Source organism: Hermetia illucens, chromosome 1 (genome assembly GCF_905115235.1).
Source record: "Hermetia illucens chromosome 1, iHerIll2.2.curated.20191125, whole genome shotgun sequence".
NCBI lineage: Eukaryota > Metazoa > Arthropoda > Insecta > Diptera > Stratiomyidae > Hermetia > Hermetia illucens.
Genome location: NC_051849.1, coordinates 215,334,128 through 215,358,827, shown reverse-complemented (window position 1 = coordinate 215,358,827; position 24,700 = coordinate 215,334,128). Strand labels below are relative to the sequence as shown.

General features: G+C 45.0%; 3 protein-coding genes across 5 annotated transcripts; 1 reads left to right on the top strand and 2 right to left on the bottom strand.

Annotated features, from left to right (window-relative positions):
- Positions 1–225: 225 nt before the first annotated feature.
- LOC119646380 (probable tRNA (guanine(26)-N(2))-dimethyltransferase) lies at positions 226–7,843 on the bottom strand. 2 transcript variants are annotated; one of them, XM_038046824.1, is made up of 8 exons: positions 7,696–7,840; positions 7,395–7,631; positions 1,777–1,964; positions 1,492–1,720; positions 1,278–1,426; positions 1,059–1,221; positions 473–1,005; positions 226–416 (listed from the first exon to the last, which is right to left on the bottom strand). In XM_038046824.1, exons 1-8 carry the CDS (start codon positions 7,714–7,716, stop codon positions 299–301), a joined length of 1,638 nt encoding a protein of 545 aa, XP_037902752.1. In that variant the 5' UTR covers positions 7,717–7,840; the 3' UTR covers positions 226–298. The 2 variants fall into 2 exon arrangements, with proteins under 2 accessions (XP_037902752.1, XP_037902751.1); XM_038046823.1 differs by having other exon boundaries at positions 7,395–7,843.
- Positions 7,840–11,489, top strand: LOC119646381 (peptidyl-tRNA hydrolase ICT1, mitochondrial). The gene is made up of 4 exons (XM_038046825.1): positions 7,840–8,165; positions 8,239–8,424; positions 11,084–11,253; positions 11,336–11,489. Exons 1-4 carry the CDS (start codon positions 8,010–8,012, stop codon positions 11,427–11,429), a joined length of 606 nt encoding a protein of 201 aa, XP_037902753.1. The 5' UTR covers positions 7,840–8,009; the 3' UTR covers positions 11,430–11,489.
- Positions 11,490–14,643: 3,154 nt separating this feature from the next.
- Positions 14,644–24,444, bottom strand: LOC119646208 (solute carrier organic anion transporter family member 2A1). Of its 2 annotated transcripts, none has more exons than XM_038046589.1 (8): positions 24,216–24,444; positions 17,402–17,502; positions 17,152–17,340; positions 16,941–17,097; positions 16,023–16,763; positions 15,708–15,963; positions 15,361–15,646; positions 14,644–15,302 (listed from the first exon to the last, which is right to left on the bottom strand). In XM_038046589.1, the coding sequence occupies exons 2-8, from the start codon at positions 17,463–17,465 to the stop codon at positions 14,746–14,748; spliced, it is 2,250 nt and encodes a 749-aa protein (XP_037902517.1). In that variant the 5' UTR covers positions 17,466–17,502; positions 24,216–24,444; the 3' UTR covers positions 14,644–14,745. The 2 variants fall into 2 exon arrangements, with proteins under 2 accessions (XP_037902517.1, XP_037902518.1); XM_038046590.1 differs by lacking the exon at positions 24,216–24,444 and adding an exon at positions 24,016–24,106.
- Positions 24,445–24,700: the final 256 nt, after the last annotated feature.

Genomic DNA, 24,700 nt, shown 5'->3' with positions numbered 1-24,700 from the left:
CATCGCCCTCCCCGCTACGGGAATTTGTCAATATCGATCTCTTAGGTTCTCTTTTTGTGGAATGGTTTGGGTGGGGATGCGGGTTATTCAACAGAAGTTCACTACACCAGTTTTTATTAACGTAGCTCTTGCGCTGAAGAAAACCTAGCGATCCTAGCCCTTTTAAATAAGGACGTTAGGAGATGTCTGCAGATTCTGCGAGAAGATTGATAGAAAAAAAGTCGAAAAAATCATAAAATTATTTTTAATTCTTCAAGTATTTGAAGACTCTCCGCAATTTAATAAATTCTGAATAATTCTAATTTTTATCGTCAAGTTTCACCGCCTTCTCATCAGGCGACATTCTCTCCGAATCTTTCGTCCGTTGTCGTTTGTTTTGATTTTTGTGACTTTTCTCCATTTTTCCTTCTCCAATCCTGAAAAAACATTGAAAATTAGATGCAAAATTGGAAAACTTAACTCCAAAACTCACATCAATGTGGCTCGTGTTCCAGGTCCCCAATGTGCCGCAGGATTTTCTGGATAGCGAGCAAGTGCCTCCTTCCTGCTCTTAGGGTTAGCGTTCGGATGGATATCATCTAAATTATATTCCTTTTCTACAACTTGCTCTAAAATTGCTTTTGTCGCACTTCCATCAACTAAACGTTCTGGTTTAACCGGATGCCTTTTTGACCAACAGCGGAGAATATCCCAAAGAACTTCAGGCGGTGCATTTGTCTTAATGGAATTCTTACAGGCATGTGAATACGATACTTCATAGCCAGCATGGAGGAGAGCTGATCGAAATTTTAATACGGGGATGATTTCAAGTCTCAGTACCGAACATAGTTTGTCCAAGGAGTAGTAAAGTGGTACGTCCGGTAGCTCCTCACTGATTACGCTAAGTTTTCCAACAATTCGACGGTTGGTTACGAGTTGCGTGAGAGGTTCACGTTGTACGGCTGCCAGAAGTTCGTTTACGAATGATTGGTTGTGGATGGGCGCTGACCAAATAGGACCACCTAACTGATAAAAAGGTCATAAAACAAAGTAAGTATGAAAGGGTTGAGAAAGCCTACATGGTGCCTATGATTGCAATGCATGCAATGTGTATTCACTGTGGGTCCTGTAGGAAGTCCGTACTTTGTTAGTTTTGGGTTCTTTTCGACTGGTTTCGAAGTGCCCAGTGGTTGTAAGGTGAACGTTTCACAGCCTGTGCATTGGTATATCATCGCTTGCTTACTGAATGGAAATCAACTTAGAACAGGGAACCACAAACTGGAAAGACCTACACTTACCATAAACTCCGTTTACAAACTATCGGACCGTAGAATACTCGAACAAATACCCGAACGTAGAAATCAGCAGATATGCTAAGAAGGGGCTCAATGTATTTTCCGTAGCGATTCGCATGCCCTTCTATGCATCGTAGGAGAATTCGAAGAGCCTGGAAAAATTATTTAAAACAAAGAATAGCAAAAATCATCATCAATTCTGCAGGAGCTAAATTACCATTTCATGGCATGCCTTTGTCTTCAAAGGAACTGACCCGTACTTGACAAAGCAGGCTTCCGGGGTATTGCCGGCTAATACAGCCATGTCAGTAGCAGTTACCAGTAACAACCCTCCGTCTTTTATGCTTTGTACAGCTCCATCCAAAAACTTGTTCGGGCATCCGTAAGGGTCCAAATCGATGACATCGAAACGTTTCTCCGGAGGAGCTGAGAGATACATAAGGGTCCTGAAGGCGATATTATAAGTGAAGTGTTTCACATATGGACCTATTGCGATACTTACGTGGCATCTGCTTGATTTGGTACGATCAAGTCCTCAACTTTGTTGTGTATAACATTTTCACGAATTGATTCTACGGCCGACTTGGATAAATCATTGGCAATTATTTCTTTTACGCCTGGGATTTCCTTAGCATATCGAATGCTGCGCAGTCCTGTAGCAGATAAAGCTTCAAGAATTCGAAGGCCATTCTGGAATTTTTTGAAGATTTTTTTTTATTTCTATGCCCAAAGATAGAGGAAATTAACAGTCATTCGGCGTAATTATATTCCAAATAATTAAGGGAATTAACTGCCTCCGATTTGGTGGAACGCAGAATCTCCAATTATGTACGTAACAAAACTAAGTTCGACAGGATTGCAATCTGTTATCGTAACACTCGCTCTGAGGACATCGATGACGGATATGGGAATACACATACCGTGGAGAAATTGAGGCGTTTTCGATGTTATAGTCATATAATTTGAGCTGATGAGAACTTACTGGCTTACATCAAAGATATGACCGCTTTTTAATTGAGAGGTGAAATGTTGTCTAGAGAGAGTTCCCTTGTGTCTGCATAAAGCTGCTGACGAAAGCCGTCCCACCTCTCGCAAGAGAAAAGGTGTCTTCAGTGTCGTCCGCCACTCCATTGAAGAACACACAATCAAATTGCGCCTTCCTAATCCTGTGCAGATGAAACTGAAACCTCCACGGCCGCTTAGAAGTTGGGTATGGAAGTAATCAATCCCATCGTGCGTTCGGTTCAACCACGGGTCCAAATTGTCGATGAGCCGTGCAGTCCATCTGCCTCTTGGCTCATTTTGCCAGGAAAGTTGCCACTCGGTAAGGGTGCGTTGACGTTCTTCACGGGCAATCACCTATCTTAAGTTCTCGTCCTTACGGCGGTAGATAGCTTTGCGTTCCTTGGCAAGGAAGGCAACGGGGATCACTCCCGCGATCACCATCACAGCCGGTTCGGAGACGGTGCGATAAGCAGACGTCACTCACATAAGCTCCTCGCCTCAGCACTTGAGTAAGGCGCTTATGATTCACATCCTTGTCAAGGGCATCAGCCCATACCTCCGCGCCGTAGAGCAGAGCCAACGGCGTGAATATAGGGCCCCCAACATTCGCTATTAGTCGACTCAAGGCCGCGACTTCAGCTGCAGACCTGTCCGCTGCAGCTTTGATTTGCTCAAAGAAGCGCATCTTCGGGTCGAGCATTAAACCAATGCATTTAACCGCTGGTTTTGACCCTACAGTCACCTCGCCGATCGATACGGGACGCAGGGTCGGGTTTCTCCTTCTGGTCAAGACGACTACTTCGGTTTTTTCCAGCGCAAGGCTGAAACCTTGAGCAGTTATCCATCCAGGTCTCCTTTACCCTTACTGATTAACGCGAGTCTGGCCACTTTCCAGGGACAAGGAAAAATGCCCTCCTTCAAGCAGACGTTGAACATTTCAAGCAGCAATTCTGGCCGTTGGCGGAACACCAGTTTGTAAACTTCCGCCGGGATGCCATCAGAACCTGGCGCCTTCCCTTTTTTCATAGTGAGAACCGCTTCTTCGAGCTCTCTTATTGTGAAAAGGGGGGCAATCCACGACGCTTTCCGCGCTATTTACATTAACCCGTACAGGGTGTCTGGGGAACAACGCAGAGCCTCGATTTTCCGGGTAACAAGCTTATTGCCAAGTCCCCACAAGTCCTCATTCACCTCGTTGACAAGATTCTGCCAGCCGCGAGCTTTCCTTTTATTTATAGCGCTGCGGAGTCTCCTTTTTGCTGATCTCTCCTCGTTGGTGTGCAAACGTTGTGCCAAACGGCGGAATTTATGACACTCCTTCCGTAGGTCGACAATTTCTGTTAATAGAAGGCTTGTCGCGCCTGGGGCCTCTCCGGGGCATGGAAGCCTCATACGCCGTTTTTCTCAGATTCATCACTGAATTTACGACGGCGTCAGCTGTGACACTCTTCCCCCACGGAGTGGCCCCCAGCTCGGCCCTATCTGCTCCAAGAGCTTCGACGAACTTGGCGATGTTCACCCTCGCGACATTCCACAGGCAGGGGGAGCATCGCGTTGGTGCTCGCGGCAAGTAGCGTCAACCACTTCGAACGCAATGTACTGGTGATCACTTTTCGAGAAGTCTTCTAGGACTCGCCCCCCGTCCACCGATGATGACAGAGATTCCAACGCAAAAGTGATGTCAGGAATGCTTCCTTCACAACCTGGGCGCCGAAACGTTGGCTTGGATTCGGTGTTTAAAACTACGAGCCCGGTTCCCGCTGCCATTCCCAGAATCCGTTTCTTTCTGGAGTCTGACTGAGGCATGCCCCATTCAAGGGTCCTGGCATTAAAAGCACCGCCTACCAGGATTCGTCCCTACGTGCTCGTAAAGGTGTCCTCCACAGCATCAAGCCGGCATCGTCTCGTTCGGCGTCAGGTAAACGTTATCCCTAAACACCGGATCCAGACAAACCCGTCCCCTCGGCCTTCGGCAACAACACGAAGTCGAACATTGTCCCGGACCCAGATGGCAGCGGTACCCGATAAGTCGAGATGCCATGAGGACGGGTCCTTGATTCGGTATTGCTCGCTAAGTAGCACTAGATCAGCATTTATTTCCGTAGTGAACTGTAGTAGCAACTGGTGAGCGGTTACACACTGGTGCATGTGAATTTGTAAAATGCGGATCATGCCGTTCGCACCCTAGCCCTTTCCAATTCCGTCCTGAAAATTGGAAAATTGTGTGCGACGACGATTCACGAGACGCGCCACGATCCCTGCAGAGAAGGCAACTCTCGCTTTCATTGCAGGTCTTCGCTTGATGACCAACTTTTTTTTAAGGATGTGGAAATCTTGAAAAGACACTGCCCTGGACACGCCAGCGTTTGGGATTCTTACCCACTAAAACCACCCCCGACTCCCCAAAAGCCCCGTGGAACCACCGTACGGTATTACATCACGGGACGGAGTTAGCTCATTTTAGCGTGGTCCCCTTTCGTCTCTACGCAGCGTGCGTAACCGCGCTTTTCTGGTCTCCTCTGCCTTTCGCAGTTTGCTCTGGATAGATACGACCATGGAGTTGATCGCATCCTAGTCTTCCTGACATGCTAGCATTCTTCGCACCAGATTCTCTGGTACGAGCACCTCTCCTAAAGTCTCCTCTAGGTTCTTCCTTTCCTCCATAAACCTTGAATAGTGGAAGAATACATGCTTTGGGTCGTCTGGGACTCCATTGCAGTTTGGACAATCGGGTGAGGTATCTAGTATAAACCTGAATAGGTACTGGCGATAGCCTCCATGCCCTGTGAGAAACTGGGTTAGATTATAATTAATCTCACCGTGCCGTCTCTCCAACCACTCCTTGCTGGCAGGGATGAGCCTGTGTGTCCACCGACCCTTTCCCGAGCGTTCCCAACGCTCTTGTCATCTATTTAGCGATCTCTCCCTTTCGGCGTTCTTCGTCTGCGATAAAGGAGAGATAGACTTCGCATTATATATATTCCTCATCTCATCTGCCAAGATGTCAATGGGCATCATTCTAGAAATGACGAATGCTGCATCATCTGAGACAGTCCTGAATGCCGAGCACACCCTTAGGGCTGTTCTTCTGTAGACTGAACTCAGTTTGTTAGCGTTAAATGTAACCTGCAATGCCTTTCCTCAAACTGGAGTTGCATAGAGTAGGATAGAACTCACTATCCTAGCTATAAGCAACCTGGAAGCATGCCGTGGCCCTCCCACGTTCGGCATCATTCTTGCCAGGGCCACACTCGAAGTGGATGCTTTGTCATAGACATACTGCACGTGTGGCTTATAGCTAAGCTTCTCATCTATCATCACTCCCAAGTATTTGATCGCAGGCTTAGAAGTGATGATATGATACCCAATTTGAATACGGGCAAAATTTCTTTTACGGCGCTTGATGATGAGGACCGCTTCCGTTTTTTCCTCCGCAAGTGTCAGACCAGAACTCTCTAGCCAACCCTTAACAGCACTGATTGCTTCGCATGAGTGTAACTCAGCATCTTCGAGTTGCGTTGCGACAACAACCAGCGCCTCCTCCGGAAGGGGAAGATTAAGAACATCGTTGCACATGATGTTCCACAGCAGCGGGCCTAGTACGGAGCCCTGTGGGACACGGGCGGAGACAACGTACTCCTGGGGTCCTCCAAACCCTCCGCTCTTGTAAATAGCTGTTGACAATAGCTGCAAGATAAGCAGGAATACCAATATTTGCCAGAGATTCCCGAATTAGGTTCCAATTGGTCGAATTGATGCATTTCTCACATCCAGGGTCACTACTATGCAATATTTGCTAGTACTACCCTTTCCGTGGATTGCATCTTCGGCCAAGCCAGTAACCATTTTGATGACATGGTTGATCTGGCTTTACGGAACCCATACTGCCGATCTGAGAGACCTCCCTGGCTCTCAACAACCGTTCTAGCATTTTGCCCACAGTATCCAAAAGACAAATAGGTCTACAGGAGGTTGGCTCACCTGAAGGTTTGCCAGCCTTAGGCAGTAGCAACAACTTCTGTCGTTTCCATGATGCAGGAAATATCCTCTCGGACATTCACGCTTCGAACAACTCAGCGATTTCACGGCAAGCTTAAGGGCCTTATTGGGCACGCTATCCAGACCCGGAGCTTTATCTCCTATCCTAGCGCAGATCTCTAGCAGCTCGTTACTGGTAACAGGCGGTATTGCCGTGTCGTTCAGAGGTCGCTGGAAGCTGTCTATGCCCTCCTCTTGCTGAGGGAATAACCCCTGGATAATTTTTAACAAGAGTGAAGGGCACGTGATCTGCGGAGATGATCGGACTCTGAATCGTCCCATTACGATTCTATAGGCGCTCCCCCACGGGTTTACGTCCGCTTCTAAAGAGAGCTCCTTAAAGCATTCCCTCTTGCTTCGTTGGATGGCGAGCTTCAGGGTTTTGCGGGCTTCCTTATAGGCGCGCTCTTTTTTCGCCCTTGGTCGATTCTGCCTACCGCTCTTCTGGCTCGGTGACAGGCTGATCGAAGGCTGGCCAGTTCAGCATTCCACCAGTAGTTTGGTCCTCTACTGGGGAATGAACACCTCCTCGGCATGGACGCGTCACACGCTTTGGCGATGCATTGGGCCACATGGGCAGCTCTTTCCATAGAGGCGCCCGCTTTATCAGGTTGATCTAACCACACCTCAATGAAGGTCTGCTCATCTAGAGTTTTAGCGGACCAGCCTGATGTCTTTTTCGGTTTCGGGCATGATGGCCTTATGCCCGGTGACTCCACCCATAGCCCAATGACCAACTTGGCCGCATCTCCGGCATGCTGTCTTCCTGTCCGGTCCCTTGCAAGCTGCTGACGTGTGTCCATAGTCCAGTGTTGTATATAAGAGCAATAAAACTGATCACTAATCCCTTCTTGATTACGAATAGTCAGTCGGAGCCAACTTTTTTAGGAAGAGCTAGGAATGAACGGCACGCGAGATTGTTGAACTACTGAGAAAAAAATATCAGCTTTTCAGGGAGTTCTTAGTAGCTTTAAGGCGTATGTAGTTTATAGCAACCAATAACATATAAGCAGATCATAGAAAGCAGATTATTTTAAACAACCAAGAGATTATAATATAAAAAACTTGAATCCTTACTTCACTTTTAACACCAGGTTTCCAGGCGTCCCTTTCACCTTCACCGGTTTCACCCTTACTTTCTCCAGCCCGGAACAAACGATTGTAGGTTGATATAACAGAAATACTCAGATCCCTATTGAATTGTTGAACGGGATTGTAAAATACGTGGCCTTGTTTGCACAGGATCTCAGCGCTTCCTTCATTGATAGTTTGCATCGAGTTTGAAGCGGGAGTGGGCTGGAGCTCCAAAGTTATCTGGAATACACAAAGCCAATTGTCAGCAAGATTAGTAACGCGTTGTTTTCTGAATCTCACGTACACCTTTCGTATCGGATTCCATTGCGAGCTGAAGCAGAAACTTCCCCTAATAAGACGCGGCAACATAAATATCCACTTGAATCCGTAGAAAAACGTCAACGTCAAGTCGCACGTGCAATTCAAGTGAAGGGGAAACTACAGGTCGCCATTCATTGCCATGTAGTAATCATCCCTGGAACTGTCAAGTTAGTGTCATTTTTCCTGTCTAGGGGCTGATGGTTCGCTGTTCGTTTGGTTAGGTTTTGAGCCACCAATTTTCACATTTAACATAATTTTCTGAAAAAGCGACGGAAGTCTTAATTAGTCACCGTGAAAATGATGAGAAGAATTGGTGGAGTAATCCTCCGGGTTGCGTGCAAAAAGGGCAACAAAAACTATTCAGCCCTCAGCCGGGCGTACAGCTACCAAAGTGAAATTTCCTTGAAGTCATTATATCCGAATAGCAAATTGAGTATCTACACTCCTCCACCGGTAAGTACTTTGAAAAGTCTTAAAAGTATAGTTACAATGGACCCCACATTGTCTGAACTAATTTGTTTTTCAGCCGGAGCAATCTCCTGGAAAATTCAATGGCTACATTCCGATTAAGGAGCTGCAGATAACATACTCGGCCAGCAGTGGACCTGGAGGACAACACGTGAACCGTGTTAATACTAAAGTTCATGTTCAATTCAAAGTGGAGTCTGCTAGTTGGTTGCCGGAGAAGACGAGGCAGAAGCTACTGCAAGAGGTAATTTTTGATGATTTTGAATGGGGTGGAAGGCGATTCGGTGTTTTGAACTAGTCTTCCGAAAAAGCTTATCGTTTCTGAGGCGCAAAATAAGCAAAAAATAAATCACTGTTTCGTTGAATATTATGCGGTTTTTACGTGATCGTTTCGATGGGGTGGAAAACTTCGTAGGTTAACAGAAAGAAAAAATTTTTGATAAAATTTGATTTTATTATTCAATATAGTTGCCTTCGAGGGCGATACCACGATTATAGCGGTTATACAATTTTTCGATACCATTTTTATAGTTCGATTTGTCTTTTTCCTCAAAATAGGTCTCAGTTTCGGCGATTACCTCTTCATCTGCGGTAAATTTCTTTCTTCTTCTTGACTTCTGGGGATATGAAAAATTCGCTGTGGGCCAGATGTGGATAATACGGTGGATGCGGAAGCAATTCGAAGTCCAATTCTCGTGTGTTTTGTGACACGGTGCACTGTTTTGATGAAACAACACTTTCTTTTTCTTAAAATGGTTCCGTTTTTCCGCGATTATCCTTCAAACGCCACAATAGCGCTATGTAATTCGATGTTGAAGGTTTTTCCGTTCTCAAGATAGCCGATGAATATTATATCATGCGCATCCCGAAATACTTATTCTATATCCTTGCCAGGCGACTGTTGCGTCTTGGCACGCTTTGGAGTCGTTTCACCACGTACAGTCCACTCAGATGACGATCGTTTTGATTCTGGTGTGAAATTATTCAGCCATATTTCGTCCATTGTCACATATCGACACATAAATTCGAGTTTGTTATATAGGAAGAGCTTCAAACACTGCGCAGAACCGTCAACTGATTGTTTTTTTTTGTTGATTCTGAGCTGCCGGGACATCCACTTTGAACAGAGCTCTCGCATACCCAAATATTCATGGACGATATGTCCAACACGTTCTTTCGATATAGAAAACCCATAGAGAGGCTATTTTCATCTTATAACGAGTAGGGTCTAACTGTGAACCTTATCCCGACACCGGGGAACAAGCGTATAAGGGCACAATAAGTAGGTTTTCCTTCTTAAACTCATCCTACATTGAGAAGTTAGGGCATTCTTACACATTATGACGATGATTGCACTTAATCACGATTTTTGATTCATATCCGCTCTGGATCCGATGACGTGTGCCAACCATTTGATTCAGAGTATGGACGCCGCCTTTGGTCTTGTTATAGAAGCTTTTTCGTGGCAGCTACGAGAATAAAATTGTTTGAAATACTTAACTTAACTTTTTAAGAAATGGTGACCGCCACGAGTTTTCATTGGATTGGGGTTGGATTTCCTCCTCCTGGGATGAGATTGAAAATTCAACCTTTCCAAGTAGTTTTTACTGCTTGTCGCAAAAGGCGACAGAAGAAGAATAGAAATTTGTAGCCTATCAACCTCCAAATTTTGGAACTATATTGCTACCGAAACGTGTCCAACGCGTTGTGCCTTAGCTAGAGGTTGATTTTATGGCCATGACCTTTCGGTATCGAAAATGGTTTATGATTGGTCCCTAAATTGTTCGGTTTCTTCAACTAGACCACATTCTGAGTATCTAAACCAAATGAGATTTTGGAGAGTGAAACTCGCCCTCTTGTGACATTATGTTTTTGTACTCTGAAAAGCCCAGTGTTGGAGATTTCCGATATAATGGAGAAGGATGCTTTGAGGAGCAATTAAAAACAGTTCAAGAGAGGTGAAATTGTGATTTGAGGGAGGGGGGGGGGTTGATAATTTCTTGTTCGGACATGTAATGAGGAGGCATTTTTTTAATTATTTGACAACAGCGATGGAAGGTTCAGTTGACTTCTGAAACTCTTGTCGCCTTGTATTCGGGGGCACATTATTCGAGCACATGGCCTGCCATAAGGTCAGTTGGGCTTCCTCTAGTGGCAATGAACTGAACATTTAATTAAATCAATCATATCGCCCAGAAGCGATTTAAATACCTCGGGTCAACGCTATCAGCCAATGGAGAACTGCGTTATGAAATTGCTTCACGCATTAACGCAACCTGGATGAAGTGGCGTTCCACAACTGGTATTCTTTGGTGTTCTTAAATCGAAAATTTACCGCAATGTTGTCCGTCCTGTCGCTCTCTATGGTTCTGAGTGTTGGCCAACTATAAAAGACAATGAACGGTGTCTTGCGGTAATGGAGACGAAGATGTTACGTTGGACTAGTGGCGTCACACGTTTTGATCACATCCGAAATGAGGCTATCCGCGATCGTTATGCACCGATCGTGGAAAAGTTGCGAGAGAGGTGTCTTCGATGTTATGGTCACGCAATTCGTGAACATCGAAGCCGATGATAAACGACCAAAAGGCAGGCCTCAACAACGGCGGCTTGATACGCTAGATGGGGATTTAAAAGCCTCGAGATTGCACTCAGATCAGGCATTCGATAGAGCCAAATCGAGAAACCGATCACGTACAGTTACTATTCCCCAAAAATAATTATAGGATTTCTTGATTTCATATTTGACCGATGCTAAAAAAGCTTCTATTTCGTTTTATTATTTAACTTTGCCAGTTAGTTTTCAATGCGGTCAACTTCTGCTAGACTTCCTTAATTATTCATAGCGTTCGAGGTTTGATCTTATCTCGTAAAAATCAATTTTCATTTTCTTTATAATTTAGCACCGAAACAAAATCAATAAAGATGGTTGCTTCATCATAAAAAGCGACCTCACCAGATCGCAACAAATGAATCTTGCTGATGCCTTAAATAAACTTCGAAATCTGATCTGGGAACTCGAACGTGAACCAGCCAAACCTACAGAGGAGACGTTAGAAAAACTAAGAAGAAGGTAAGAAAGGTCTATTCCACTTAAGATAAGAATTGGTCTTTGAAGAGAGGGTTTAATTGCTTTAACTGTTGTTTTTTAACAGGCATGAAAGGGCAGCTAAAGAACGCCTTATATTGAAAAGGAATCGATCAGATGTAAAAGCAAACCGCCAATCCCCAACTGTAGATTCTTTTTAAGTAATGTAAATATTATGTAAATTTGTTATGCTAGAAATAGAAAATCTTGCAGGTAAATTAGTTATGTTATTTTTGCTTGGGATATCGCTTGTGGACCTTGGCACAAAACTAGGATGTTTGGAGTTCTTTACTAAGGGACACGTAGACCGAACACCGGTTGTTGCGTCGTGTATGATAATGATAAAACAAAGTATATCTCATACTTTCTGATGAATAGTTCAGTTATTAGGCCGGTAGTTTCCAGCAAATGTTTTGTCTGACTTCGTGTACTCCAACTTGAACGTGACTCTACTACTAGCTCGTTTTGCTCTCCCAGCAATTGTGATTTCTACTGTGTCATACGTTCTTCCTGTGCTTTCCTGTTTCTTTCTGTTTTTTTTTATTTCAAGAGAGGAATTGTAGTTCCTGCATTCAGACGTTTAGTAAGCCCGTTATGCCATCTTATAACCCGTTGACAATCAGAAACATTCGTAACAAAATTGTGGTAGCTGCATTAATTTTGATCTTCAGTGATCTTTTCTTGAGCAGGTCTCGGAAGTCCAGTTGCCCAGTATTATATGCGACTTTGGCGACCTGGCGAGGTAATTAATTTGCTCATTTCAATTAAATATTCTAAATTGTAGTACAGAATATTCGAATATTCAAAAATGATGATTAACCTTTTTTGCTCCTCTATGCCTTGCATGGTTGGGCCATATACCTGATCATGTTGTGTATTAGCAGATGCATTTTTAGCGTTTGCCTGGGACTAAAGCGAAACGTTATGTACGCAGCTACATAAGCTGCTACTAGCAAACTTGTTGACACGGTGGCTGGTTTGCTGTCGATGTTGATGATATATCGACTATCGTCTAGCCTCCGAATCACCATATGTGGTCCTGTATATGAAAGAGTTAATAGCGGTTTGACAGGTGCAAGGAGTTTGAAGATATGTGTGCAGGTGACTTTGATCCAGGAGGATCTTCGATTTAATGTGGTGCTATGTAGGTCTTGGTTGAAGGGCTCGAAAGTGGCTTCGCAGATGGTCCAGAAAAGAAACGGGCGAAGTCGGTAAGTCCTCCGAACCGAGAAACCCTCCTGGCACTCTTATGCAGGTGGGGAAGCTTTGATGTACTCTTTGCACGCAGTTATGAGTCCCAATAGTAGGGGTTGGCCGAATTTCGGTCCAGGGCTTGTGATGGTGACACATAAGTGCTGCTTTTAGAGTCCGGTGCCAGCGCTCAACCATTTCGTTTCTCTGAGGATGGTAAGATGTAAAAAGTGCTGCCTCCAACTGCGGGCCTTGGTCGGTTGTAATGGTGAGTGGCGTCCCGAAAAACGCGATCTATCCAGAGTAAAATGCTGCAGCAACTGTGTCTGTCGTTATGTTTTTTTAGAGGTATTGCTTGTGGCCCTCTGGTAAATCTATCTATGCATCTGCCGTGGACAAGTTTTCTCAGGACGTTGTTGGAACGCCTTGACCAGCAGCTTGTGGTCATTACGTATCACGAAATGTCTACATTCGAGAGGGAGGGCAAAGTGCTTAAGTGTCGCGGAAATTGCCAAGAGCTCACGGTAGTGTGGGCTATACTTCTGCTCTCTAGGCGACAGCTTCTTCGAAAAAAAACCAACTGGATGGGACTTTCCACCTACTTTCCACCTCTAATCGCCATTGAAGAATCTAGGTGTCCAAGCATGCTGTGCATGTACCTCTGGAACGTTTCAGTCGCATTTTTAAGACCTAGAGGCATCCTTACGAGCTCAAAAAGCCCAAATGACGTAGTCATTGCCGTCTTTGGGATATCTTCTTCGGCAACCGGGATTTGTAAGTATGCTCTTTTCAAATCTATCGTAGGGAAGACTCTTTTTCCATGCATTTTCGCTGTCTGCGCGTTGAGATTCCGGTAATCGCCTGTAGGACGGAACTTTCCGGACTTTGACAAAGCCATGTGCAGGGGACTTGCATGTGGGCTGCTTGGAAGTCTGACGGCGCCTAGCTCTTGCAACAATTTGAACTCCGCTTTAGCAGTCTTAAGTTTAAAGGCAAGCAGTTAACGAGGTCTGAAGAAGATAGGTGGTTACCTATGTGGTGCTTGAATTTGGCGGTGGGCCCTGTGATGAGACCTCCGATGCCCACAAAACGCTTGTAGTACTCTGCGATGAGGGCTTCAATTTCCTTCTGCTGGTCGTCTGCACTTGTTTGGATCTGCGACAATGCTGAAATTCAATGGACGACAGCTTGGTTGACTTTGCCAGCTATGGAGCCAAAGCGGTTGTGGTAAAAGCACACTCCATTTTTGTGTGGCCGTATCCTTGAAGAAGAGCGTTCCCTTCTCCGTGGTCTATCACGATCTGGTCACCTGCTCTGATGCTACAAACTGTTGCTGGACTCGTTAACGCGTGTCAGGATTTGACACGGGTTGAGATAGCAACTTATTTATCTCCGATAACTCTGACGAGCGATTCTGTATTTCGAAAACATTTGGGACTGCGCTCGCAGCGAAAGAGGAGGACAAAATCGGAGAGTCGACGATGGTATCAACTGCATCTAGAAGTTCTTGTGTGCTGCACGCTTTAAATACTTTCAGAATATTGCGCACATTTCACGGGAGCAGGGCGAGCCATTTGATTCTGAGGAGGTCTTCTAAGGCATTCATACCTGCCAGATCAGGCATTTGCCTGCATAACTGCGAAGGCTTCTTATCTCCGAATCGACTGGAGATTCAACATGGTCTCCAGCTTCTGCTCTGCTCTATCTTAGATACGTGGTTTGTATCTCTCAGTTTCCGGGGGTACGCGCAGAATGTCGGAAATTTTGCGAAAACCAGGGTCACCTAATGTGCCTACTATCAGACGGTACCTCAATTTGTCGGACTTAATACAGTTTACCACAGACGCGGACCCGACTTGATGAAACCATAAATGCGACTGGTCGTTCCAAAATGGTGGTGGTGGGTCCACGTATTGCCAAATACAAAGTCGATGAGTTTCCGCAAAATCGACAATATATTCGGCACACTCATTGCGTTCTCCAAGCTTTTATCCGACATGGCACCTGTTGCGCTCTGCCTGATAATTAAGATGACCCTCAATGACGCTATAGATGGTCGTCAGTATTTATGTTAGAGGTCATCGTGTCAAGTAATTGCTAGAAGGAATCATTCTCGCTATCGAGATACATATGCCTGCAGCTATGAGCCTACATGCGTGTATACTTTGTCAAAGATCCTTTGTTCATAGTTTTCGCGCTCGTGGCGATTGTTTAATGAAAATTAAAGAAATAACAGAACTGGCGATAAATTCAAGGCTTACATACTAAGATTTATAAATTAATTTATTAAAAATCTGTCTCAGGACTTGTTGGTCCTACATTTTTCCTTGACTGTTGTGTATTACTATAAATATTCGATGGTCCTGTCGTTTCATCTGTCGATTGACCTGTGTTATTATCTCCATTCGCTACATTGAAGTCCAGGTGTTCTGTGTTGGAATCTACTGGACTATCAGCAGTTAATGCCCTACTCGGGCTTTCTTCGTGGTTTTCGGAAGTGGTATTACTTGTTCCTCTGAAGCTTGGTTGGGTGCTTTGAATCGAATGTATCAGTGGTGAATTGCTGTCTACAAACGACCCATCCTGTTCATCTCTACCATTTTCTGTTAGCTCCTCATAACGACTGTTTGAGGAGATTGCTCGTAAAGGAAGAGTTCGGAAGGACTCTTCGGTGGTGTCGTGATAGCAGTCCAGGTACTTCACAAAAGCGAGTAGGACGCAGTCCAAGATGATTGCAATCAAGATCAAAGAAGCTGATATGATATTAAGGATGTTCCCATGTAGCGGTGATTGATGTAGTTCGCATTCGGAATTGCTGACCGATTGGAACTGACAAGTGTAAACTGTGGGAATTCTTAAGGTCAGGTAAGGGTTGTCTGTTATATTTTGAATTATACGTGCCTGATACGAAGTAATATCCAATCTTTGTAGGTATGTAGGTGAATAGACCTACCATGGTGAGCTCAAGGGCGAGCGCTAGAGACTTATCCTGTGTAAGGACACTTCGGAGCGAAATTATGATTCGGCCTATAATTCCACTACTGAGCAAGGCAGCCGAAAATATCACCATTGTCTGGAATACAATCCACATTTTTTGGCAGCTCTTGTAGTTGCAAGCGCCCTCAGTTGCCAATATGTTTTTTGTGGTAAAACTGCTGTCAGCTCCGCATGTGCAATTCTGGTAGATCTGAAGAAAAGAGTCCTTTTTAGTTTCAAGTATTCCTAAAAGAGAGGATCCAAGACTTTACAGTGACGTCATTTAGAACCGTCTGTGATGAGCATCCAGCATGGCATGGCGAAAAATATGTTTGTATGGATCCCTGCGGGCATACCGGGAGAAACTGCAGATTCTGTGGACATTCACAGCTACTTGCACAAAACGGTTGCATTATTTTGTTTCCCATAGTTGCAGCCATTTTTACATTTGGACATTTTATGAAGATGTATGACACGTAGAGGAGACAAGTGATGACCCCGATTGATATATTCCATATCGTGAGAGACCTATGGAAAAAAGACAGTCATTGTGCTAGTCTGAATTTGAGAGGTAGTACACATCTTACCTTGCACTAGGATTAATTTTGGCAATGATCAACCCAGCAACGAGCACTGTTAGAGCTATCGTCGGGGGCTTAAGTAAATTTGCCAGAAATCTTGAAGTCCACTCGTTGATAAGACCACTCGCTTCATTTGAAGGTACAAAGAATCGGGATTTCAAGTAGTCCTGTTCGCTGTTTAAATAATTCATCGAGGCAGCTTGGATGAACATCATGGCCAGGATATTTAGTATCAGAATCCTATTTTGAAAAAGTCGCTTCAACGATGGCCACAAGTTAACATCCTCAATAAACTTGGCTGGTTGGTGTGGTGTTAAGTTGTTCGTTTCGATAATACGATTGGCTGCCATTTTAATAACGGTCTTTAGTAAGCGTCTGGGGAAAAGCGTTAGTAGAAATCCGAGAATGAAAAGTGATGGAGCAATTACTGTCCATCCAAGCCACCATGTGAAAGGTGTCGCGTTTACTGCTAGAGATACCGCCGAGCCGAATTGTGGACCCCAAAATCGAGCTGCCAGGGCTGTTCCAATGAGGGCGGGGCTATCGACCAGTTCAGCATTGTCGTCTAGATAGGTGAAACCCAATGTGTAGAATACTGTTGCTCCTAGCGATGTGCCTAGTTGGAGTATGAACAATAGTACCAATGTGTCTACTGCATAGGGTTTCCCGTTCGTGAATTTTATATTCGCTGTTTTTTGGCAGAGGGGAGTGATTGGTGCAAGACTGGTGGAAGAGCCCTCAAGGTTTCTGTGAAAAAGAAATGTTGTATTCAGTGCCTGCTATTCCTTGTATTAATAAGGTTGAAACGTTCGTAATGCTGGAACGTTGATTGGAATCTAGCATAATCGGAGATAGACAAACCCCAACACTTCCTTCTCACCGACGTTCCAAGCGTTAGTACATTTTTCGAAGTCCTCTACTTACTGCGACGAGATAGTTGGCACTATCACCATAATACAACCCAACGCTTGAATCATTGTCAGACATCCAAGCCAGGACATGTGGTGGAATTTACTCGCCCAATGCGTTATGAAGATGGCAATTATCGATTGTGCAATAGAGTTGGCCGCTAGTAGCCAATCTGCAGAAACAAGGCTGTTTTTATCAGTTCCAAAATGTAATTTTCATGAATTACCGACAATTGCTGCGTCAAATCCATAATCGAGGGCTGCCTGTTTTACAGATATTCGGAAATAGCTATCAACAGCTCCCTGTAGTATCCCTGTTATGGAGAAGATGATTAAGAATGTTCGTATTGTTCCAAGTTTTTGACACCCTGGTCCATTGCAACATCCAATCGCTTGTACACCGCAATCAATTGATCCTTTGTGTAGAGGGATGAAATGGTTTCATATTGTCCTTCTGAGCGGTTCTAGAAGTCTTACCTTTAGGTATATTGTTGGCATCAGCCTGAATAGGTTGCATCGATGTCGTTTCTCTTCGGTCCATGTTCGAAAGCTATTAGTCTCTGTGATGATGTGGTATTCTGTATAACAACCAGAAGAGAAGAAATGGTTAAAATGGTTCTATATTCTTTTTTTTAAGAATTGGGGGTTCTAAGTCCGCATCTACTTGATTCCGGACCGGACCAATTGGAGAGCAACTTGCTCCCACTCTTTATGGTTCACGGGCTCCCCTTTTTGAGTTTAACACCCAAGATTGAAAAAGTAAAAGAGGGACAAAGACGGTTACGGTTTCGTACCAGGGCAGAGGCAACTCATCAGACGCTGCCTCACCTCTACCCTGGGAGCGACAGGACAAGGGTGCGAATGTTGTGTTTTGCGAATTATAAAAGGGAGTATATAACATCTACGAGCCGCTTCGGTCACACTGCTCCTAGGGCAGAGGTGAGGTAGCGCCTGATGAGTTGCCTTTGCCCTGGTACGAAACCGTAACCGTCTTCGTCCCTCTTTTACTTTTTGGTTCTGTATTGCTTTTATTAAGGGTTGTTGATGTGGTTTCCAAGTGGTCATCTTACTGGGAAAGTTGAGGGATATCATTTCAATAAATTCAGGAGTTCTCATGTCACCAGTATCACTGTGTTTCTGTCTCTGTGCCCGCTTGGGACATCCAACTTTCAACTCTCTACGAGGATGACGTTATCCTAAAGCCTCACAACAAAGATTATCTAGAGCAATTCGTCCAAACGTGAAATTGGCAGACTCCCCTTTCGGCTTTTGCGAAATCATATATGGCTCTGATGATAACTATCACTTTCTTCAGAAATGCCCCTCCTATGTAGATCGCACTGTCGAAAGTCTCATCGAAATGGATAAAGAACAGATAAAGTGGTAGTCTAAACTCCATGCTGTGTCCATGTGATTAGCGCAAGAGGACCCATAGCGAAACTCAACTCATTTCCTTTTGATCACGCTTTCCACGTGTCCTTTGACGAGCTTCGAAATAAATCTATCCATCATCTTTGGGACGATAGGGAGCAGACAAATACCCATCCCAACATCGTAGACAAGTTGAGGGTTATGTTCCATCTAATCCTCCTTCCTCAGGATTTGTGGAAGTAGTAGCTCTACAGGAATTCAAGGGCTGACCGGAAAAGTGCCGAAGGCAGACCATTAGGCGTACAAAAGCCTTCAATTCCATACGCTTGTCGATCAAAATCTCTTCCAAATCTCAACAGTCAGCCAGATCTTCGGTGCGTGGCCAACAATTTTATTTGAATTAGAGAAAAGAGTGACGATCCATCCATAGTCTCCAGCGAACTTTGGTCCCCGGTCATTAAGAGAGTTTCTCACTGCCAAACGACAGCTTTCGGACAGTGTACCGTGTTGAGTTTCAGGGGTTGGGGGTCTCCATCCCTGAGCGAAGATGCGAAGAAAATAACCTGGCGAAGACAAGCGACCATAAGGTGATAATTTCGTTGAGGGTTGCCTCTTTCGCTTCGAACATCAAGGAAGATAAGTCCAATCTCCTAGATTGCGTTGAATTGCTCATACAAAGCCCCCTCTCCTTAGCATCGGTATTGTCTGTTGATATGCCTTACTATACTGTTGATGTGTTCCTCGTTCTGATATCCCTTGGGGTCGCGCCTAGCGCTTACTTCTGGCAAGCTTATCAAAGTACAATATCACGGCACTGTAAGGATAGGAGTGCTGGTCACAGTCCTATCATCGTACCACGCTTCACCGCAAAATGTCCAGCCTGTACCACTGTAATTCTCGGTATATTTGCACCAGGTGACCACTTTGAGGAGCCTCATTGACCAAAATATCGTAACCGTAAGGTTAGTCCGCTTTCAAGACCTGATGGCCGTTTGGCAAGATAAAATTCTAAAGGTGCAAAATTAAACTTGTGGGTGATTTCCCAATACTGAGGGGTCCGTGGACCATAACCATGGAACTGTTCCAGTCCGCCAAAAGGTGGGGAGGGGATGGGAAAAGAAGAGGGAGAATGATGGGTGAAATACGGGAGATGGATGGGGATCAGGAGCTAGGAGGGGAAGGTTTAAAAAATTAGGAGTCGGAGTAATTGCCGGTGTAGAAGACTACTCTACCTTGGGAATCAAACAGACTGATGGACTGCGCGATGGAGTCCACTGCGGAATAGCTTAGGACTATAGTCCCTAAATTGCCCGGCCGGGAAGGAATAGAATTGTCGACATGCAGCACACATGGTGATGGTGTTTCTTCGTAAAGTCACGACACTAGAGACAAAGGATCTTATGGGCCTTCTAATTGCTCAGAACGATGGTCTTGATACGCGATTATGGAGAGCCTTCAAAGGGAAACTCCTCATGACCGGGCTAGACGACTGATCCCTGGAGATAACTAACCGTCGAAATCGCTATATTAGCTATAGATTTGGTAACATACCTATGCACGTTCACAGGGAAAAGCCGAGGAAAGACATTTCGGAGAAGACATCGGGTGCAAAACCTACCGAGGTCCCCGAAGGAATCTCGGAGGCTGAAAAACTGGATTAAGCAGTGGGGTAGGGTAGGTGAATGCATTTACGCACACAGTGTTGGACTCCCGATTCGGTACGCCGTCGGACTACCAACTAAACACCTCCCCATCGTCAGAGAGCTAGCCTGGAACCGTTTGTCACATTACTTCGGGCTAGTCCCCGAACTCTCCCGCCTTGCGGAGCCTTCAAATCAGGGAATTCCTTTCACCAACGGGAGGGGAGAGGAGGAAGGGAACTGTAAGTTCAAGGAACCCCCTGCCATCCGGTTCCTCCACCGGTTGAGTTCTATCTTCTTAGCAACGAGAAGGGCCCGAACGTAATGGGCAATACGGTCCCAACTGTCAGCAGTCCTCAGCATCTCTTCGACAATGTTGTCTGGAGAGAGATCCCCTGTGTTTAAATAGAGCTGCTGACGAACTCCATCTCACTTTCCACAAGAAAAAAAAGTGTGGTGGTCGTCGTTCACAACTCCATTGCAAAACACACAATCCGGAGAACCCGCCTTTCTAATCTTGTGCAGGTCAGACTGAAAACTTCCGAGCCCACTCAAAAATTCGGTAAGGAAATAGTCAGTCTCACCATGCTTCCGATTCAGCCACGCACCTAAATTGCCGATGAGCTGCGCAGTCCATCTGCCTCTAGTTTCATTTTGCCAAGAGAGCTGCCACTTGTCTAGAGTGTGTTGCCGTTCTTCGCGAGCAACCACCTCACTTGGCTCATCTCCCTTGCGCTTGTATATGGCCTGACGTTCCCTAGCAAGAAGGGCAACGGGGATAACTCCCGCGATCACCATCACGACCGGTTCAGAGACAGTGCGGTACGCAGATGCCACCCGTAAAGCTCCCCGTCTCTGTACTTGCGCGAGGCGTTTACGATATACCTCCTTTTTAAGAGCGCCAGCCCATATCTCTGCGCCGTAGAGCAGAACAGACTGCGTTGAGCTCATCAGGAGACGTCGCCTACTAGACGTAGGACCCCCAATGTTTGCCATTAGCCTACTTAACGCCGAAACTCCAGCCGCAGCCTTGCTCGCTGCCGCTTGGATTTGCTCAGAAAAGCTCATCTTTGAGTCAAGAGTCAACCCGAGGTACTTTACCGCTGATTTTGACTCGATGATCGACTCGCCGAACGATATGGGACGCAGGGTCGGAATTCCCTTTTTAGTCAGGACGACTACTTCGGTTTTTTCCAGTGCAAGGTTGAAACCATGAGTAGTCATCCATCCGCGTACCCGTCGCATCAATATGCCGAGTCTGCTTTGCGCCTGTTCGACAGTGCGTTCAGCAACAAGCGCTGCGGCACCATTTGCGGAGCCGACCAGGCGCGACTCTTCTGGCATGTCGAGTTTAAGCAGATTGTCATAGGTAGCGTTCTAGAGGTCCGGCCCTAGGATGGTTCCCTGTGCTACCCCCGACGTGACCTCCATCCACCATTGACCCTCTAGTGTTTCATAGAGCAGGGAGCGGTTCCTCAGATAGTCCCTCAAAATCCGTAAGAGATAGTTAGGCACGTTGAAGGTATTGTCTAGTGTGCCTAGAATGTTTTTCCATCTTACGGAATTGAAGGCGTTTCTGACGTCAAGTGTTACGAGGAGCACCACCCGTCGGTTTCGGCGGCTTTGTGCCTCTGCTCGTCGAACGGCATCCACGACTTGCATGGCAGCATCAATTGGAGGGTGATACTGCAATAGTGGAAAAGAGCTTCAAACACTAAGATAGCCTAGATAAACCTCCAACTCCGAAATAAAAGGAATAATAAGGAATCCCAGGAGAACGGATTGGGATTCCTATGCAACGTATCTGAGCAACAACATGGTTCACCTACAAAGAGGTGGTGATATCAGGAGCGAACTGGAAACCATGGTAAAGGACCTCAACAAAGCCGTCATTGACGCATATGAGGCCCGCTGTCCGGCTAAGATAGTTAAGTCAGCAAGGGATGCACCCTGGTGGACAGGAATCTAGCCAAAATGAGAACACAGGTGCGAAAACTCTTCAACCGGGCAAAATGAACCGGAAACTGGCCAAGGAACAAGAATACACTGACTGCGTATAGCAACGTGATCAGAGAAGAGAGAGCGGAACAGTTTTAGGGAATTCTATGAAGGGATCACAAAAACAACCAGGCTATACAAATTTATAGCCAAAGATAGGGCAACATCTTCAGTCTGCCTTAAGAAGGAAGATGAGGTACATCTGCTCCTCAGAACTCATTTCCCTTGGGTCCCTGCGGCGAAAGGCGATAACATTTTGACCGACATCCCTACAATGAACAAAAGGGGAAGAAAGGAGAACTAGAAACTAGCAAAGGGGCTATACTCAGAGGTTAGAGTAAGGTGGGCAGTGAGAACCTTTAAACAAATGAAATAACCTGCAGTATATGGCATCTTCGCAGCCTTACTCTAGAAGGGCCTGGAAGTCATCATAGAGCCTTTCATAAGCTTGATAAGGGGCAGCATATCTTTGGGATATATATCAAGGGCATGGAGGCGGGCAAAAGTGGACTTTATTCCGAAAGCGAGTATCCTAAATTTTTCAGAATACTTCGCTTACATCGTTCGTGCAATAGTAAGGCCAATGATTACCTACGGACGGTAATCTGGGCAGAAAGAACGGAACTCACGATAACAACCATTCAATTTCACGAACTCCAAAGACTGGCTTGGGTGTGTATCAGTAGAGCAATGGAGACATGTCAAACGGGATCCTTGGATGTCCTTCCGAGATTAACTTCTCTCCATCTGCACATAAAAGTGCAGGCAAGGAGGGCGATCTTCAGCTGCCTAAATCGAAGGAAGATTGTTATTTTTTCTAGGTGGTACCCTAAATTACTGATACCAAAGGATAACGTGGCAACGAGGTTTCATTTCGATAAGAAGTTTAAAACACTGTGGAGTAACAGGTCAAACTGGGATAGCGTGGCTATGACATGGCTTAAACCAGCAACTGATTGGCTATTATACAGACGGATCCCTCACAGCAAAGGGAGCGGATGTTCAGGTCATTGGTTTAAGGAAAATCTACTTTGAACCAATGGGAAAGCACACTAGCATATTTCAGGCCGAGATATACACCATAGACAGATGCACCTCCCTTAAACTCCAAAGGAACTACAGGGGGACAGACCATTGCTGTTCTAACCGAGAGCCAAGCGGAGATCAAGGCACTTAGGATCAACTAGGCGAATTCAAAACTGGCGTGGGAACGTCTTTACACAATAAGCTCTGTATACTCTGGATTCCAGGCTATGTTGGGTTGGAAGATAATGAACAGTAGCAGCAGATGGATTGGTCAGGAAGGGAACAGGGACGCCTATGCATGGACCAGAATTCTTCTGTGGAATCGGAAAGGGGTTCTTGGTTATGACATTAAAAAATCAAAAGGAACGGCTGAGGGAACTATGCTGGGTGAACTTAATAGGAATAGAACAGTCCAGGGTGCTTACTGGGGGTACCAACTCAACCGCACAACGGAACTCGCAATACATGTCAGGGGTATACATTTTTTTCCACAGAATATGGTCATGTGGGATATCTAATAAAAGGGCTTGATCAGTACTTTTCAAAATTGATATTATTTCTGATAATGGATGAGACGTAGGGGAAGTGAGAGCTCAAAATATGTGTCTCGAAAAGTGTAACAGGTCTCGTTCTAAGAACCTATCCAACCGGTGCATCTACTTAAAATCTAGGCCTCTAAGTACATCCTCCCAGCATATTACCATATTTTGGAAGTTTACTCGAAAACCCCCCCTTAAGTTAAGTTAAGCTTGCGGTATTTTGACTTGTTTATAAATTGTGTCCTTTTTGAAAATTAAAAAGGCACTGACACCGGCCATAGAAGTGAAAGTATCCAGGAAAACTCAGGACTTAATGGTACTATGATTTTTGCTATTGTTTTCTCATGGTGATGGCGTCAAAAGCTAGCTGGTTTTAGGCTTGTTTTGCTCAACTGAAGAAGTTGAAGAAGTTAATTTTGAGTCCCCCCCTTATACTACACTATTAAGAAACAACCGTATTTTTATGGGAGTTCACGGGCGAAAAGGCTTCCACCAATTATATCAACACCATACATACCTATATATTAGTCATATCAGTACAGAATGAGTCACAGTGGGTGCAGCTGCTAATGACTTTTTTTTCAACATAAGACTGGTTTCTCTATTGGATTTGTCTCTGATTTGATAAAACTTGGGACATGGATTGCTAATCGGTTCCAGCAGATTCGCCAGAGTATTGAGCATAATCTTTAATATGAATCATAATCATGAACTCACTTTTGACTAGTTCTTGTTATCACGACGTCACCATTTTAGTGTCGAAGTAAGGACGTTACACTTTCACTAAACCAATGCACTATGTGATACTCGTGTATGCAATCTCAGGTGATATATTCCACTATTCCAGCCGATCCTGTTTTAACGATATTCTAATTAGGTGTTTCCCGAGGAAATATTATAGAATAATGAAGGTGGTCGTACGCAATATCAGCTTCACCTGTATCGTAATCGGCACTGATAAGACAACGCGCGTAGATAACATACTGGAAAGAGAATAAATACAAGCATTGGAAGTAGTAGTAGAATATCACTCGTTTTTGCGTTTTCACTGGATCATAACAATCTAATGAACTTATCTGTTCGATAAGTTGTTAGAAGCGTGGTGCCGAGATAGTATGTAATGGGTTTTAATCAAGTGCAGTGCCTAATAACCCGTGGAGTTGCGAACCTAAATGTCAACAGTGAAACTGGTTCTGATGGTG